Source organism: Hylaeus volcanicus, unplaced genomic scaffold (assembly GCF_026283585.1).
Source record: "Hylaeus volcanicus isolate JK05 unplaced genomic scaffold, UHH_iyHylVolc1.0_haploid 12237, whole genome shotgun sequence".
NCBI lineage: Eukaryota > Metazoa > Arthropoda > Insecta > Hymenoptera > Colletidae > Hylaeus > Hylaeus volcanicus.
Window position 1 is genome coordinate 323,120 of NW_026533172.1, and position 17,453 is coordinate 340,572.

Genomic DNA, 17,453 nt, shown 5'->3' on the forward strand with positions numbered 1-17,453 from the left:
TGAAGGTGTAAAAAAAAAAGCGCTTCTGCTTTGGAGTTATTATAGTTCTTTAACTATGTCCTGCCCTATTAAGCCAATGCGTTAATTAATCCTTTTTTCAATTATTTTTTTACGCATGTAGTTTTTACTTGCATGCACCCATATATATAGCGTAGTTGTGTAAATATTCCCGCTTGGAAACCCTTAAGAATTATACTGTGATTCTTGAGCAGAACGCATCAATCTTTCGCCTTTTACTAAAGATTGCCGTGTTTAAGTTTCTCTCAGTGAACAATTTTTCGGGCAATGTATGCCTAACAAAAAAGTATGCTTGAATGCCATGTTTAACTAAACATGCCATATGCAGCAGGTGTTTGTACAAAAGAAAATTTTTATATGTTGAATAAGAGTTTTTATACGTAAGATATTTTTTATTTAAGCAAAATCAAGTGTTGTGTAATTTTTTTATTCAGTTAACATTAAAAATCTTTTGTACACAGCGATATTTGATCTTGGTTTATTTTTTGTTTTTTTTTGAATATTTATAGTGAATTTTTTTTCTATTAGCAAATTGTTTTAATTTCTTTTTCATTTACAAGCAATTTTTTTTTTTTGTAAATCATCTGTAATTATTTTTTTCGGGTGCTTATCTGTACACATAAAATTGTGTTAGAAATCAATAACATCGTATCAACACAAATTAACATTACTTTCACTACATTAATTTTATTCAAAAAATCAATGATTTACCTATTACCAGCCATATGTCTTTATATAAAACTTGTTGAAGCCACCAATATATCCAGCGGTTTTTTGATGACGCTTTCTTATATAAATGGCTCTAGTAAAAATTCTTCTCCAAAATGTTTGATGAGGGAAACATTTTCTAAAATTCCTATCGTGAAAAGTGTTTCATGTACAGCACTTTTTTCAGAAAATCCTGCGGCTCACTGGTATTGGTTTGAGGATGGAACTATTAGAACAAAAGATAATTTTTGTTTGACAAGAAATCCTTCACTAGCCTCACGTACTCCACTCCCACTGCGTATTCCTATATATCTTGAGGGATGTAGTAAAAATAAAGCATATCGCCAACAACAATGGCAACATCATGAGAATCGTTTTTTACCCTGCCATGAAAAAAAAAAGGTTGCAGACAACATTGTGCAGTTATCTGAATGGAGTCAAACCACTCTTATTGGAGAACCAATAAGTCTATTGGATAAATACAACTACCAGCGACCTATCGACGAAAATTCAATGAGGTTTATAGAGGCTCGTCGCTTTATACCGAATGATTCGGAGGGTAGTTGTTAAAACTTGTTTTCTTGTTATTTTTATCATTCTTTGAATTCCAGATATACCGCGAATACAATCGTACTCACAACTATCTTTCAACAAATCAAAAGAACTGAATTCATGGATTGAAAAAATCAATTTAATAGTAAAAGATATTTACCACGATTTCCACTCTACACCAGCCCATATAGGTCGAGGTATTTGTGTCTCATTGCTGTTTTCTTTTTGTCTCATATATTTTATTTATCATAGGAGCTGCCTTTCAAATGTACAAAAAAATTTTTTTTGTTAAATAAGGTCAATGAAGTTTTTTGTGTGTAGAAGAGAGTCAACTACATTGGAAGAATCAGCCACGTTATTGTTACCAAAATTTAAGTTGACTCCTGAATTGCTTGATAACGTTGAAATCAATAATGGAGTTCCTCTAAGCGTTCGTGCATCTGGCTATATAGTTGCTCCAGAGGTAAGCTTTGTGAACTATTTGGTATTATTTAGAAACAAACACATTTAATAATGTCACCTAACAACAAACTTTTAAAATAATACGACAGTGTTTTTTTTTAAGTGGCAATAGCTAAAAAAATTTAAAATCAATATGATGTTAAACCCTTGTCAATGTAATTTTTGTAATTAAGTATAGTAGATAAAAACTTACAAAACTTAATTTGTTCAAATAAAAGAAAAACAGTGTTTATTCTTTTTGTAGGATGGAAATTATTCTTTTTTTGTTAGTGATTTAAATAGCCAATTGAAATTGACGGTCAATGGACAAAATATTATCAATCAATGGGCAGCACCGCTTTTGGGCTACGTCAAATCGTCTCCATCTCTTCCCGTTAAACAAGGAGATGTACTGCACGTTGATATAAGCGCAACAGGTGTTATGGGGTTGCCGCAATTCACTTTGAAATGGATGATTAATGAAAAAGAACCCATGGAAGAGGTAGTGAACATCGGAAATATTAAGTTTTACGCTAAGTCACGCTTGCTGATACCCTCTCTTTAGATACCTGTTGATAAAATTTCTCCAAGCCTCCTTGAACCCATTTGTCCTTTAAGTACAATAAAACGTATCTCTTGTTCGACTACTTTTGAAAAGGTAACATAGTTTTTTGAACACATACATCGTTTTTTTTTAGATAGAAAGTAAACAAAAAGTAAACAAGGTAAAGTGTCCTAGTGGATGTCTTTTTAGTAAAAACAAGATTCCTCCTATCTATGGTACATCAATGTCCACCTAAGACGTCTTTTTACTTAAATTAAACCATTGTAACTTAACTTTTTTATCTTCCTTTCTAGGAAGTCCTGGTTGCTATTCTTTATCCAGTTCTGTTTGCATGGCTGGTAATTTTTGTTTTTTCCTTGCCCAATAAAAAATTGAATTTTCTTTAGCTATCCACAGTGGAGTTATTTCCGAGAGAGGTGGAGCGATTCTTATCGAAATTGATAGGGAAATTGAAAAGGCTCAATATGAAGGTAACATGAAAAAAAGTTGTTAATGCTTTTAATTCTCATGTACCAAATGACTAAAAACTTTGTGTTTCATGCTAGGTGTTCCAGGGTTTATTATAGCATCTGAAGATGGCCCGGCTGATTCAGGTAATTTTCATTCGTTGAAAATCTCAGTTACTAATGTTAATTTATTTGCGTGTTTATCAGGCTGTGGCTCTGTATCGATGCCTGTGGAGGATACTTCAGTAAACTTTTTAGAGGAAGTAGAAGTTGTGAATTTGAACGGTGAACTAAATATTTATTGATAGATGTGAAGCAGAAACCAATAATTAGTGTTTTAGATATACTTAACAAAAAGATAGTTGATGCAAAATGGTCTGGAATGAAGGGTATTCCTACAGGTTACAAATTTTTGTTGTTGGGGAGGTGAATGAAAGTTATTATAGATAAATCAAAAATCTTACCGCATTTTTTTCGATCAGACAAGAAAGTAACTCGAACTATATTACAAATGTTCGACTAGAATGCGATAATTCTCCATCGCAAAACCTTTTTGGTAGTTTAAGAGAAAACTCCGTTGAGATTGGTACCGACGCGCGTTTACTCTATAGTCTCTCCATTGATAAGCCGGTAAACACAATCATTTAAAAAAACCATCACATTTTCATGAACATTTATTTTTTATAGACAATGATTTTGGCTAATATGTTTCTCATCACGAGTGGATCAGAAACCGATCCTTTACCTGTATCAAGCAATTGGAATCGTTTCACATGTCAAACATTAGAACAAACCATTTCTCTATACGTTCAAGTAACTCTAAATTTCTTTTCTACATGATGTCAAACATGTGAAGACGCATACACATTGCTGCTTTTTTTTAATAGTATACCGAACGAACGCACGAAGCACTGTATCCAAGGTATTCTAACAGTACTTTAAGGAATATGTATTAAGCATACGGTGTTGCTGGCGTTTAGTGCAACGATTGAATGTGAAACAAGCTTTGCGGACCTTGCTTCCCCTTTGTCTACCTTTGTCGTGCAATGTCCTCGCTTTTGTGTAAAAAATAATGTCATTACACATTTTTCATTTATAAATTACAGATCAAAAGTCTTGCGCCAGTAATAGGTCATCACACATATGCGGTATACGCCACTGGTTTATATACTCTTCAATTAATTTTGATACACGCAGGCAGGCAGTTCTGTGTGTCGATCAGCAATTCATGGTAATCATCTTTGAATCATACATTGAATGTTGGTCATCATTTTTTTTTATTTTTTTGCAGCTGGCGTTATAGCTCATGCTGGAGGCAATGTCATGGTAACAAGGTTACCAATATCAGAGATCGTTTCATGGAGTTCAAATCGCAACGGTATAATATAAAAAAAAATTAAAAAAACAAATTGATTATTTATAGGAATTACGTCACAAAAAGAAACTAGAAAAACTACCTTGTTTACCGTGGATATAAATTCAGGAAGGCACTGCCTTTATCCTGAGAATACTGGAAACCTTGTTCACTTTCCTCAAAGTTCGCCGGACAATAAAAGTTGGGAATCGTTTCGTCAAAAACATCAAACTATAAGACCACATAATTTTTCCTTCTCTACTGTCAAAAAGACTAATGAATTGTGGAACTTTCGTCAAGAGCCAAAGCTCTCCTCAGGTCAACTATACTATGATTTAAAAAAAACATGCGACATATTTTTAAAATAATCCTAATTTTGTTATTCTGAATAGATTCAATCGTTTCGTCTAATATTGCAAACGAAACAGAACATATTGCAAATACTCTTCAACAAACTACGATCAAACTGGAACATTATAACGACGCAATCAAGCTGTACGTTATATTTAATGTGGAGAAAAAATTTTGAGATTATGTTGTGTAATTTATAAATTTTTTATTTTCTACATAGAATTGAATCCCTTATACATACAAAACTAAGAGAGATTGTATGATGTTTTGTATATTTTTCTTTCAAGAGATAATGCTCACATCTTACATTTTTTTACTAGGAACAAAGTATACTTCAACTAGAAACGGAATTAAGCACTAGTTCACCAAAAGGACCTCCAGCATTCTCAGGTGTGACATGTTTCTAAAAATGAAAAATGCGTCTCAATCAACAAAAACGGATTTTTTTTTACTTTCTAAGATTACGACAAATCAAACGTTTTGTATAACGACTGGCTTGTTGTGGACGCTCCTGATGCAGCTCTTGGCCCTTCTGCATGGTATTTATCCACACAAACTAGTGAAGGGTTAGTAAAGGGATTATATCAAGTGCGTAATACACAACTACAACTATGAAATGAAATACTCATTATGTTATTCTAGACTTCATCTATTGTTTCCAACACGTCTTATGGTTCATTTTTGGTATACCGTCACCATTCTTACAACAAGGGATTCATAAGCGCTCGATTTCAGTTATCCGATGAAGGATACGGGTAAGCAGATACTTAAAAAAAAATTTGGAATACATAAAAGCAGGAGATTTTTACTATACGTTATGTCAATTTCAGAACATTTGGTTTCATAGTCAAATATTTCAACGATAAAAGTAAATGTCGTTTCTAGTGTTTTTGTTATGTTTTTAACTTTTTTTGGTGGGGAGGAGTGTTTAGATTTTATTGCACTTGACATTTCTAAAGTAGCTTCCGGAGACTGTTTCATTTCTATTCGTCAAATGGAGTATGTATATTGTCACGTTACCATATGATTTTTAAACTTGTCATGCTTTTACAATTTAAAGAAATGGCATCTTGAGTCCACCACATAATCCTGTTACTTACACATTACCAACTTCTCGCTGGATTCGTGCTTCCGCAGATTTTTCACCCAGCTTAATACGGTTGGAGAATTTGGAAAATACACTTGAAGATAGATGTATCTCTAATGTTTCATTTTTTTTGTAGATTCTTTGTAAATGATGGGGAAGTCAAAACGGGTCTTAAGTTAAAGAAGGCATTCATGGGTGGTTACGTAGGATTTCTTACTAGAGGATTATCTTCACAAACTCATGTTATTTGGGATACAATTCTTTGCGGGCCTCTATGGGTAAAAATATACATAATTTAATCGTACCATGCATTTCTTTATCTCCATTTTATGCTAACAGGAAGAATCTACTTTTTCTTTACAAAATGCTTTTGGCTCTGGTAACGTGTTTTTTTCTATGTTTCCAAACAACAAATCTTTAAATTAAGCTCACATGTTAGAACAATATGACTTTAAAAAAAACGTTCTTGTTCAAATTATTGTAGAGTATGAGAAATTACAAAGCATCACGTTATCCGATAACACTACTGAAGTTAATCCCATGTTTCCCTTACCCGTCCACCATAATATTACGTCTATACCTTCTAATGAAAACGCATTTCCTACCTTCAATGCAACGACCGAGCTTTATATAAATGATGAGAACATGGTAGATACACAAGCAAGCGAAGAGCTGATTTTAAAACACACAGCAGGATGCGTATCAGAAATGAGTGATTCATTAACATCTCAACATGACGAAATTTGGTCTCCCTTTTGTGAAACACCCGCACCAAGTACTTGGTTATATCAAAAATCCTTTCTTAAAGGAACATCTTGCTCTGAAAATAATTCGGCTTATCTCTTGCTGATTCCTACACTATGTACCAACACAGACTTCGATTCATCTTCTCTTAGTCTTAAATTAAAACATCAATCGAAAGCAGGTAACAAACGGGATGTCTTTTGGAACGAATTTCACTAACATACGTTATGGTATTTTTATTTTTCAAGGAATGATTTTTCGAAAAAAGTCTCAAACGGATTATTTTTACGTATTTGTTGACATAAATGAGAACACTGGGCCGCAGGTAATTTGTTTTGGACCAATAGCATTTGAAAAATGTTTAACAAGTTTGATGCTTTTTATTATTCTGTCAATGCATTCTAGGTTGGTATAGAAGATAGAAATGAAGCGGAATCTCAAATTTTTCTTACTGTATGTTTGCTGAGATGGATTTAAAAATTGTTCTTGGAATACTTTTTCTTCTAGGGTACACAAAATCATTTAATGTCCGACGTCTGGTATCAGTTACACGTTACCGATTATAAGTCGTATATAACGGTTCTCTTGGACAACCGTCTTGTTCTTCAAGTTCGCACCCGAAATGGGAATGGTGGCTACGGATTGATAGTGGAACGAGGATCAGCTGACTTTCGTGGTTTTCAATGGAATCATCCTCCAAGACAATAAAACGTCTTTGTGACATTGAATACAATTTTTTAATCGGTCCTAACACCACTGTTACAAAAAAAAGATGAATATAACTTTTTGAACAGTGTGTTACCATGCAAAAGGTATAAAAATAATTTTTTACGCAGTTTCTAAAGGAATTGTTTTTTGGACTGGGTAAAACCGGGCAACAACTTTTTAAAAAATGTATCATTGGATTACAAGTTAATTCAACTTTTTGTAAAGTTATCAAAGGGTATTTTTTTTTTATCTTAATAAAATTTTTAATTAGACTATAGAAATTCTCTTGTTATCATAACTCTAAAAAAGAAAAGAATCGTGTATTTTGTTTTATTCGACTAAGTCCTTTAATTTATACCTGTTTAAATGTATGATTTAAAAAAATTCAAACCTATCGTTCAAATTTAAAGGAAACGGAGGAAAGAGACTACATGCAATCTTAGTAAGGTTAGGAAGCTAAATCCAAAGTATGAATGTATTTCTGTGTGATGTGAAAGTGGTGGTGCATATTTTTTCTTGCGTAAAACAAAGTAACTGGATGAAGATTTTTAATACCTTATAACAATTTTTTTTTAAATTAGCATTCAAGATTTCATTCATTAATTAAAAAAAAATTATTCAATCCCCTACGTTGACAGTAGATTAAGGTTTTTATTATTGAAAACAAAAGATATATTCTGTTGAATGAATTGAAAAAAAAATAAAGGTAAGCTTTTTTTTGTTAAAAGATTTTTCATAATTAAATTAGGACATCGACTTGTAGTTTTTTAAAAAATTAAGTTTCTTTTTAAAGTAAAGAAACAAAATAATATGGAGATGTTTATTGACTTCAAAAGGAGTAGCTACGAGAAGAGAATCGAAAAAACGCAATGTTACAAATGACAAGACAAAGGTTTTGACTGTAATGTGAGGGGGAGAGTGTCAGTAGTTTTGGTTAAAAACTTTTTGAAAGTGTTCTTGTAGTTAAATCATGTCAAAAGCAATTAATTCAGAAAAAATAACATGTTAGAACGATTGTTAAGGATATCATGTAAGCCATCTGGGTTCCTCAATGAAGGTAAAATTTTCGGCCTCTAAACAGAGTAGTAAAAATGATGTTTTAAAATGGTGCGCTGTTTGTGAACCATTCTTATTGTACGCCCAAAACTCCATTCGTGTAAAAGCCATCAGTACTATGCTGTATCATTATTTTGTAAAAAACCCCGTTTTTTTCTAAAATTTTTAAACATCCTTAATTTTTCGAATAAAAAAAAAAATGTGTTACCATCATGGAGGAAAGAGATGTATTAGGAATGGGAGGTAAAGCTGAACATGTAGAATCCAATTTTGTGACCAATATTTTGGCTCATGTTTTTTACACAGGCTCAATTTTTAAATTTTTTATTAAGACACTTTTTGAATAAAGAAGGCTAGTTTGTGTGTAAAACTTACTTTCGGTTGGATAGTACGACGGGAATTGACTTTTTTGTTTAACATGTTGATTTGGTGGAGTATTGACGTGTTTTTGAAAAAGTTGTTGAAATTCCTTTTCAAGGTCTTCATTATTGGTAACCTTTAACACATTTTGTTAATGGGAAATCTCATTTATGAAGAAGGTTTTTTTCAAAAAAAAAACGTAGCGTACGATATTATCAAAACATAATGCATCAAAAGCGTCTTTTTGATGGGAATTCGCTTCTTCAAGGTCAAAGTGTAAAGTCTATGATGAATGTCAATTATAAAGAAAACTTTAAAATCTTACACGTTCTAGGCATACTTGAATATCATCGAGATTAAGATTTTGCATTTGTTCGCGCATAATTTTAGCATCTGTTTGTAAGGCTTCAGCCTAAATTTGTAGTCCATATTATACTACGTATTTGTATAAAGGTTTTTTCCTTACTGTTTGTAGAGTTGTATTGAGTAAGATTTGTTGTGTTGACGCTCGATCCACCGTTAAGAGTATTTCTAAACGTGAAACGGAAATAAGTGGTTAGAATAACAAAATGTGATACCATAAAGTTGATGTTTTTGTTCCTCCAGCATTTTTTTTCGTTTAAGAAAAACCAATGCTTTCGTTTGTAAGACATTGTTGGAAAGATTTTGTTTTAATAAATCTCGTATATCTTTTTCACATTGTGATAATTTTTGATCAATGAAATCTATACGAGATTCTATAGAAGACTGTGTGTCTATTAATGTTTTTTGTGGGGAATTCGTAGGTGAAATAGATGGTTTCAAGAGTAAGAATCTAAAGAGATATGTTTTTAATTTAAAAAAAGTAGTTTTTTTTTAATTACCGTTTCATTAAATGTTTTTAATTTTTGTATAGAGTCTAAAGCTTGGAAGAGAGATATATCTGCATGCAAAACGATATGTGACGTCAAGTAGACATAATAAAAGATTAAAGTCTTCTAAGGTCATCATATTTTTGACCTTTCATTTTTTTAATTCTATAGAAATTTATCAAAAATATGTCACTGTATTGATTAAGTATTGAATATTGAGTCAAATATTAGTCATTGGAATTAAGAAATGAACAAGCATGTTATTCTAGGGGTAACAAACGAATGTGACGACAGGCTTGTTTTCTAGAGTGCATTATAAGAAAAATTCATACAACTCTTTTTGATAGAATTTTCTTTGAATTAGTCGAATTTAATTTAGCAATAGAAATGGTACATGAACCAATTGTCCAACTGTTGTTTTCTATAAGACAACTGTAAACCAAGAAATCGTCCTTGCAGTAAAGTGTTTTCACTTTGTCAGCCTTTGTATTAAGCATTTTTGAAAAAACTTATTTTTTTTTAATTTTTTCCAATTTCTTAGCGTGGTTGACGTGTAAATTTGGATTTAATTTTTTTTTGTGCGTTAATCAAAAGAATCGACACATATCAATGCTTAATTAAAAAAAAAGCTTTTATTTTGATTTGAATTCTATTTTTTTAATGTTTACATTTCGCATTCTTCATGACTTGAGTCTACTATTTTTTTAGCGTCCGTTCAAGTGCTGAGTGTTTTGATACCCGTTAATAGGCTATAGTGTACACAACTCGTTTGAAAACATTTCATTTTTTTTAAAAGATGTCTTGTTTAAAACCTGTGACACAATCAGCACCCTATGGATCTCTAAGATTAAAACGTCAAAGGCCTACGATTATTTCCGAGGATGGGTTAGCGGAAAGCACTGGGGATTCTAAAAGTTTAGTTAAAGTATCACAGTGCTCATCCAATCTGGCGGACATTTTACCAGCTGTCATACCAAAAGTGTGTCCTACTCAACTGCCTAACATCGATCAAGCTTGCTTTAAAGAGAAAAGACGTAAAGGTTCTTCATATTTATCAGGTTCTCGCCACGCTTAGTATGAACCAAAATTGTGTACCAAAATACAAACGCTTTCAGATACAGCTGATTCCATGTCTCCCATTTTATGTGAAAAAGATCACAAAGTGCCCTGTGAATCCTTCACTACAAACCATGTCAAGGCACCCAAAAAACCCTTGCTAAAAAATGCTTCTTTAAAGACCTCATCCAACGTTTCAGTAAAAAAAGAGAACGATGATGAAAACGAATGTAAATCGTCTCATTCCGATTCAAGCGACGATGAAGACAATCTTTACAAATGTGTTGTGTCGACACGAGAATCTCAAAGAGATACAAAACAGCAATTAATTGCAAAGTTGTTGTGTAGGTACTTGTACTTTCATTGTTAATTACTGAAGAAAAAAAATGTGTTCTTTTGATTCTTAGATGGTGGTATGTTATGGATCCTTGGCCGCCGGAAAATTATGACTATGACGCTGAGCTCGCACGACGAAAATATAAAGTTGTTCCTTTGCATCAGTGGGAAGCTGCTGATGATGTCGACTCGCAAGGCTTCACTAAAGTGTACCCTTTACCTTATTTTTTAGGTAAGGTAAACCATTTTCAATGTTGAAAAGTGGATGACGCACAGGAGTGTACCGAGATCCTAACGGACGTCCTGTTGATGTTCGACCTCTCAAGGGAAAACCCTGTTATTCTTCTATGAAGACACTATCACAATTAGAATTAACCCAACTCTTATATGATGCTATTAAAAATCAATTATCCAAATTGGAAATGTCTCCTTATGCGAATACCGAAGGCGATACGATTGAACGTCTTAAAAATGAATTACAAGATGTAAGATGATTTTTTTTTTTAAAAAAATGTTCAAATTTTTTTTTTTTTTAAGGAATTAAAAGTATTAGCTCTTAGTCTTAAAAAAATACACAAGGATTCCAACAAACCTTGCAATGTATGCAACAAATCATTTAGAACATATAATAAGACAATGTACTTTTCTTTTTTGATTTGTATGTTAGTAACAATACGGGTAGAAAGGTTTGATACAGTGAGACGGTTGACGGTCATTGGAGGAAAAAACCTTACCCTTCTGCCTTGCGTTAAGTAAAAGAAATAACAAGGTTCCTACTCTTCTTACCACCTTGGCATTATGAGTCTTATTGACATTTTCATTGCTTTCATAGTTACGGATTGAATGGAATGCAATTTTTGTTTTCTAGTGTATTCTGTTCATATGTTTCAATGATTCATGATAAGTTGTTACCAATGCATAGCTCTTGTTCTTTTTATAAAAATTGGAGCACGGAGTGAACGTGAGCTTGGATTGGTCGGGTTCATTTAATCTCGTTGCTTATTTGCTTCCTCGACAGAGACAAAAGAAAAAGTCATATTTAAAGATGAGTAGAAAGAAAGGTTCAATTGTTATCCAGAGAATAGAAAAGTGCCATATTGGTTTTAAAGTTGAATGGCAATGTTAAAAAAAAAAGAGCACTAAAAGTAATAGGATCAATAAAGAAATGCTTCTTTTTTGATAAGCATGTGTTAACGTAAATGAAAAATGTTTTGACTTTTATTTGAAGCCTACTCACATTGATGGATTTGTGTTATCTCTAAATTTGAAGTAAAGCGTCAAATGAAAATGACTTTGAATTTCTACGACGAGTTTCTTCTAGGTTTTTTCACTTTATTACAACAAGTATTTTCTTTAAAACAAAAGATTGTGGGAACATAAAAAAAAGTAAAGCGTTTTTAAAAGGAAAAGTAAAAAGATGACGTCATGTTCATTTGAAGGAAAACAGTTAGCTTTATGAAATCGAACCTTATAAAGTTTTTTTTTTCTAACACTAGACCCTGTCAGTTGTGTCCATAAAGTGAAAATGTCACCATGTTCATTAGCTTAACATTTATTCTTGTTTAAAAGACTTTCGACTGATTAATTTTGCTAAATGAATTACACTTGCCGATCTTTCTCTAGTGCACATGATTCTTTACCGCAGCCGGGATCAAGACCTCGCGTTTTATCATCGCATGTCAACAATTCGGCTTGCATGAGTACTCCTCGTCAATACGCTCTTTTACGAACACCATCCGACACTGTAACGAGTACTAGTTTGAATCATAACGAAACGCCCTCATCTTACCGTTCCACGTCCACAGGAGTTTCGTCAACACAGCAACCGTTGAATGGGTCTGGTAGCCATACTGGTTGTTTTTCTTCAATGAGCAAAACGACCCTTTCTTCCCAATTGCCTAACCGCGTTTCACAAAAAGAAAGCAGTGACACACCATCCACCTGCGCTTTAACAACATTACCTTGCTCTTTAGCTACCTTAGACCCGACTTCCCAACTGATGACGGAAGGCTTAAGATTACAACAAGTTTAGTTTTTTTTTTCGTTTTGAAACAATTGTTAACAATCCTTCACTGTAGATATGGATGGAGAAAGATGAATTAAAAAATCTGTATTATTATTTTTCTTGCCTTAGTAAACTTGTTATTTTTATGAATACATCTCAGCGCAATACTGAGTTCACCCTTTTACTTGAAGAAAAAACCCGCACCCTTGTTGATAAAGTCATTCCTTTAGAACTTACAAGACTTCGTCAAAGGCTTTCAAGTCTCGTGACGACGCATCGGGCTATGAATTCTGATATTCTGTTTCTTACTCAACGCGTGAGTTGTATTTTCCCTTGTTGATAATAAAAAGGAGAAAAAAGAAACTTTATGGCTTTGTTTGTAGTTGGAAGAAAATATGAAACGCGTTAGCGATATACGCGATAAGGAATTATCTCGAGCTCAAACGAATTTAATCTTAGCTAAACAACGACGGCAATATAACCAGGATTTGGAAAATGTGGCAGCGTACGTTGTTGTTTGACTTTACCATAAAACAAAACAAAGTTCGATTTTAAACTCACATTTGTTTTGTTTAGTGAGATCTTAACTAAAAAGCCCCAACAAATTTATCAAAAAGAGCTACAACAAGAGAAAGTTAAGGTCAGTTCACTCTTGTGGTTTGAAAAAAAAAATTTGTATGGTCTTGCTTTTTTTTTCCTATTAGTTACGTGAGTCAAATCGAGCTTTGAGCCGTTGGCAACGTATAGCGCAAGTGCGCAAAACTCAAGTAGGGTATTTTTTTTTTTTGAATGACCTTCGCACTAGGATGATTTGTTTTTGGTTTGTTTAGGTGGAGGGTGTTTTACTGCATATGCGAGATATGTTGCAAAGTCTGAAAGATCCTACTTTTTTCTTTAACGTCATGGATGACTCACAGCCCGCTTTACCTACAGAGCCGTCTTGCGATTCGGATACCCTCCCTAAATGCGAAGCAACGTTTCAGTGCGCCCAGCCATGCGCTGGTCAAAATACGACTTAAGCTTTATTGTTGAAACAGTCGTGCCACTTTGGTTCTTTTTGTGACGAACACACACATACACACAATTGAAAAACAAAGTTTTACGACAAAAATTTGTTGCATTCAACAATAAAATATTTTACGATAGAAACGCCATTTCTTTTTTTTTTATCTCAATTGGGAGTCGTGGTTACTAGAAAACTACACTGAGAGGCGTACTCATATATACGCTTAGTGTTATAAAAATTAACGTTTCTATAATTGAACGACGCGTGTTTTTTTTTTTGTTTGTTTGTTTGTGTGATTAAAAAAAAATGGTAGTAAGTTGTGATCGTGACGTTTTTTAAAAGGCGAATTGTTAGAATCTGTTTTACCTTTGACATTAAGAATAGGATTAGAAAAGAACAAAACAATTGTATAGGAATTATCTAGCGTTTTTTCTTTTGTTGGTGAATGTGCCTAGTTAATCACTCGCTATGTAACTCCAATAAGGTGGCGACAGGTATTGAAGAAATACATCACAGAAAAGCAGTGAATGTTTTTTTTTTTGAAATAGAGAACAATGTTGAAAAAGAATTATATGATTTGGAAGAACAAATCGAGTCATTGGAATCTTTGGACTCCAGTTCCTTCGAGATCTTAAAGGTTCTGGAAGAACTTAAGGTAAAGATTCAAATTGAAGTACATGTTTTCAACATTAGAAAAAAAATGTGTTCGTTATAAAACAACCAGTCGCACAGAGACAAATTAGGAAAGAAACTTTTGAATTTCATTTAGGTATGCTACGGAAATTTAAAAGTTTTTCAAAAGCAAGTTGAGTGTGAGAGACTGGAAGAAGCGACATGCGAAACCCGAAATCAAAAGACCACGTTAAACTGTGACTCAAACGATAAAAATGAGGAGCCGGAAGGTATGTCAAGTGATTCGTCGATGTGTTTGTCAAGTGATTCGTCGATATGTTTGTCGAGTGATGAGGAGTTGGAAGATTTGTCGAGTGATAGGTTGCCAAAAAGTAAAAGCAGGGTATGCTTTCAGTCATACGAGGAAACTTGTGACGGCTTACTTTTGGAGTTAATTATTAAAGCTTGGGAAGTTGTTGAAGTGTCTCACTATCTTGAGCTGCGTTTGTCTCAATTTGTTTGGGGCGCGTACTTTTATGAACATTTGAAGGCGGGTCAACTTGTAGCGTTTTGTGATTTTCGTTTGAACGGCACACCTTTTTGGAATGTAGCACAAGTAGTGGAGACTTATGTCGATTGTTATGATACTTTAGATGTCAAAATATTTTTGAAGAAAATGTCGTGCGATACGTGTCTTGATTTCGGTGGTTTAAAACGTGTCGAGACACGTTCATGCGATATGCCTGTATTGAAAGATATTTCAACCAAGTTTTATGTTATTTCTAAAGTGAAAGTAAAACTGGTCGCCCCCAGATCCTACGCTGAAAAAGCGTGTGACGACATTGAACACTGTACTGGTCACGATTGCTTGTATGACCACGGGCGTCTCATTGAGCCGCAAAATATTCGTACATTTCTTTTAAATACTGTTATGCATGTAAAGCCAAAAGAAACACTGGGGATTTTTTAATATTGCGCTGGTGATTGTGTGGTGTTCTAGAGGGGTCGTCATGTAGTCGTTCAATGTGAAGCCACCGACGCCCTATGGAAGGAAGGAAAAATTGTTAAAGTTACAAAACAGTGTGTTCATGTACAGCAAGGCGAATGTATTTTACAAATTGATTGGAAGCACTCATGTCGTGTTTTACCTGATTTGACTTTGGAAGTTTTCAAACCTTCGGAACTTCCAAATGCTTTATATAATCAACGAAAAGACTTGTGTGGACACAAAAGTCGCGCACAAGAGGACAATGAATGGAAAGCAAGCAGCCAACAGTGCGTCTTAAAAGGAGAACGGTTAATTTCATCCAATGACAGTTTTGGAAGCTGGGAAAAATACACCAAAGGTGAATTTTTATGGAGTCAACTGTCAACTCCAAGATTTTGTTTTTGAAAGGTTTTGGATCTCGTATGCTTATGCGAATGGGTTATAAGGTGACACGTTTTCGTTGCAAAAAAAGGTACACAACTGTGTCTGTTTGTGTTAGCTCGGTGAGGCGTTATCTCCTCCATCTTGGAAACCGTGTCATCGACCCAAATTAATCGAACCTTTAAGTGTGCGCGTTTTACGCCCTAGGTGAGTCGTTTGTTCTTCAATGGACTTTTTTTTTTTTTTTTTTTTTTTTTCAATTCCCAAATGGGACTATATGCGTTAGAGCGGGATTAGACAGTGTAAAAGATACAACAAAAACGAAAAAGATGCGTGGTTGGGAAAAAAAGCGTTTTAAAAAAGCGTCTTTAGAAGAGAAAATATCGGCTTGTCGTGCGTTGCGTCTTGTGAATGAAACGTTTGTTTGTGAACCAAAAGTCACAATTTTGCTTCTTTTTGTGTTTTTTTGGTTCATAAAATTTGGTTGTAGTGTTCGAAAACAAACCAATGGGAAAATGAGTGTGTTGTCTATGGTAAAAGTGACGCCGCATTACGACAAGAGTTAATTGTTTTAAAGGACAAGGAGTTTCAATTAAAAAATGACATTTCTTCTTTACAAAAACATGTCGAACGTCATCAAAGTAAACAGTGGTCATTTCTTCTTATTCTTATAACGCGCTTCTTTTTAGAGACCAAAGTGCAAAACAAATTAACACTCATGTATACTCGAAAATTAAAGGAAAAAGAAAAAGAATTACTTGATTTACAAAAAGTGCATTGTTCCATTAAAAATCAATTACAATTCAATCAATCGACCATTGCATTACAAACTTTTTAATAAGAAGAATTTTTATTTTTTCGAGTCAGTCAAAAAGCAAGAAGACAGTTTCATTTTTTTAAAAATGTATGGGTACATGTCATTTCCTTTTTAATAAAAAAAAAGGAAAAGACAATCATTTTGTTGAGAAGAGAAAAAAAAAAACACACACACACACACACACAATGTGAAAAAATTTTTAATGTCGTTGAACCTCGAAAAGAAAAAGGATACTTGAAAAATCAGTAAAGCAATAATGCACTATTTTTTTTTTTGAAAAATGTCAAATTGTTACTTGATAACATTTTTTTTTAAAAACACAAAGAGAGAAAAAAAAAAAGAAAATAATGATGCATGTAGTTTATGAAAACCAACAATTTGGTAGCATTGACGTAAAACAGTTCTATGAATAAAAAAACCAGTGTCGTTTTTTTTTTAAAAGTTTAAGCTTAAAAAAAAAAATATATCCTCTTGTTGATAATGGTACTATTGAATTATCTTTATTATTTATTATTTTTTTTCTTCTTTTCAACTTTTCAAAGAATTTTGGGGGATGTCAGACAAACAAGAGACGATCCAAACAAGTTTATGATTCAAGTCAATTTATCAGAAGAGTATTTATGTGAACGTAAAATTTTCATGTTTTGTACAACCAACAATGCTAAGAATTCTTTCAGCCAAAGTTCACTTATGCGAAAGTTTCGTCAAAATACGATTTATTTGTTTTCGATAAATATCATCAATAAATATAACACTTTTAATAGCCAGACGGGTAAAATTTATTTTCATGGATTTCAATTAAATAACAAAAATTGTTTTTATATGTCACCTGATTTTTATTTACGGTTTTTTGAATGGAATCCGACACTGGAATGTCGTGATTATTTAATACAATTAAGATTACCTTTTGACAAATCAGTGGAACGATTTACTATTGAAGAACAAGGTTACCTTTCCAGTGTGACTTCACATCAATTTTTGAATGAACGTTTTGATACGCATAAATCTATA

The 17,453-nt window shown here is 33.1% G+C and overlaps 5 protein-coding genes and 1 non-coding gene across 15 annotated transcripts; 5 read left to right on the forward strand and 1 right to left on the reverse strand.

Annotated features, from left to right (window-relative positions):
* The first annotated feature begins 192 nt into the window (after positions 1–192).
* LOC128884498 (U5 spliceosomal RNA) lies at positions 193–303 on the forward strand. The gene has a single exon (XR_008459397.1). It is a non-coding gene; the product is annotated as a U5 spliceosomal RNA (small nuclear RNA).
* A 248-nt stretch (positions 304–551) lies between these two features.
* Positions 552–7,497, forward strand: LOC128884419 (uncharacterized). 3 transcript variants are annotated; one of them, XM_054137826.1, is made up of 34 exons: positions 552–1,285; positions 1,338–1,475; positions 1,531–1,546; positions 1,600–1,741; positions 1,985–2,221; positions 2,285–2,377; positions 2,418–2,499; positions 2,578–2,622; positions 2,671–2,754; positions 2,830–2,877; positions 2,938–3,015; positions 3,072–3,156; positions 3,213–3,360; positions 3,418–3,543; positions 3,618–3,652; positions 3,711–3,792; positions 3,837–3,878; positions 3,928–3,961; positions 4,022–4,108; positions 4,154–4,402; positions 4,477–4,579; positions 4,656–4,692; positions 4,756–4,825; positions 4,896–5,023; positions 5,078–5,190; positions 5,266–5,303; positions 5,368–5,434; positions 5,496–5,594; positions 5,659–5,800; positions 5,862–5,901; positions 6,007–6,447; positions 6,515–6,591; positions 6,672–6,719; positions 6,774–7,496. In XM_054137826.1, exons 1-34 carry the CDS (start codon positions 721–723, stop codon positions 6,972–6,974), a joined length of 4,020 nt encoding a protein of 1,339 aa, XP_053993801.1. In that variant the 5' UTR covers positions 552–720; the 3' UTR covers positions 6,975–7,496. The 3 variants fall into 3 exon arrangements, with proteins under 3 accessions (XP_053993801.1, XP_053993800.1, XP_053993802.1); XM_054137825.1 differs by having other exon boundaries at positions 2,830–3,015; positions 6,774–7,497; XM_054137827.1 differs by lacking the exons at positions 6,515–6,591; positions 6,672–6,719; positions 6,774–7,496 and having other exon boundaries at positions 2,830–3,015; positions 6,007–6,170; positions 6,217–6,368.
* Positions 7,498–7,526: 29 nt separating this feature from the next.
* LOC128884420 (uncharacterized) lies at positions 7,527–9,277 on the reverse strand. Of its 3 annotated transcripts, XR_008459380.1 has the most exons (9): positions 9,254–9,277; positions 8,969–9,204; positions 8,857–8,921; positions 8,731–8,802; positions 8,599–8,673; positions 8,406–8,526; positions 8,239–8,279; positions 8,099–8,186; positions 7,527–8,047 (listed from the first exon to the last, which is right to left on the reverse strand). XR_008459380.1 is itself a non-coding variant. In XM_054137829.1 (8 exons), the coding sequence occupies exons 1-8, from the start codon at positions 9,259–9,261 to the stop codon at positions 8,160–8,162; spliced, it is 645 nt and encodes a 214-aa protein (XP_053993804.1). In that variant the 5' UTR covers positions 9,262–9,277; the 3' UTR covers positions 7,534–8,159. The 3 variants fall into 3 exon arrangements, 2 of the variants coding, with proteins under 2 accessions (XP_053993804.1, XP_053993803.1); XM_054137829.1 differs by having other exon boundaries at positions 7,534–8,186; XM_054137828.1 differs by lacking the exons at positions 7,527–8,047; positions 8,099–8,186 and having other exon boundaries at positions 8,239–8,526.
* Positions 9,278–9,712: 435 nt separating this feature from the next.
* Positions 9,713–11,852, forward strand: LOC128884412 (uncharacterized). Of its 2 annotated transcripts, none has more exons than XM_054137814.1 (6): positions 9,713–10,299; positions 10,357–10,645; positions 10,705–10,865; positions 10,913–11,118; positions 11,171–11,233; positions 11,301–11,852. In XM_054137814.1, the coding sequence occupies exons 1-6, from the start codon at positions 10,038–10,040 to the stop codon at positions 11,301–11,303; spliced, it is 984 nt and encodes a 327-aa protein (XP_053993789.1). In that variant the 5' UTR covers positions 9,713–10,037; the 3' UTR covers positions 11,304–11,852. The 2 variants fall into 2 exon arrangements, with proteins under 2 accessions (XP_053993789.1, XP_053993788.1); XM_054137813.1 differs by having other exon boundaries at positions 9,720–10,299; positions 10,910–11,118.
* Positions 11,853–12,104: 252 nt separating this feature from the next.
* Positions 12,105–13,785, forward strand: LOC128884411 (uncharacterized). The gene is made up of 6 exons (XM_054137812.1): positions 12,105–12,659; positions 12,712–12,954; positions 13,022–13,143; positions 13,215–13,278; positions 13,343–13,405; positions 13,469–13,785. Exons 1-6 carry the CDS (start codon positions 12,228–12,230, stop codon positions 13,655–13,657), a joined length of 1,113 nt encoding a protein of 370 aa, XP_053993787.1. The 5' UTR covers positions 12,105–12,227; the 3' UTR covers positions 13,658–13,785.
* A 98-nt stretch (positions 13,786–13,883) lies between these two features.
* On the forward strand, positions 13,884–16,646 carry LOC128884410 (uncharacterized). Of its 5 annotated transcripts, none has more exons than XM_054137808.1 (8): positions 13,885–14,138; positions 14,193–14,299; positions 14,414–15,193; positions 15,257–15,602; positions 15,653–15,690; positions 15,744–15,832; positions 15,912–16,062; positions 16,116–16,643. In XM_054137808.1, the coding sequence occupies exons 1-8, from the start codon at positions 14,090–14,092 to the stop codon at positions 16,461–16,463; spliced, it is 1,908 nt and encodes a 635-aa protein (XP_053993783.1). In that variant the 5' UTR covers positions 13,885–14,089; the 3' UTR covers positions 16,464–16,643. The 5 variants fall into 5 exon arrangements, with proteins under 5 accessions (XP_053993781.1, XP_053993783.1, XP_053993782.1 ...); XM_054137807.1 differs by having other exon boundaries at positions 13,885–14,299; positions 16,116–16,266; positions 16,315–16,642; XM_054137806.1 differs by having other exon boundaries at positions 13,884–14,299; positions 16,116–16,646.
* The last annotated feature ends 807 nt before the right edge of the window (positions 16,647–17,453 follow it).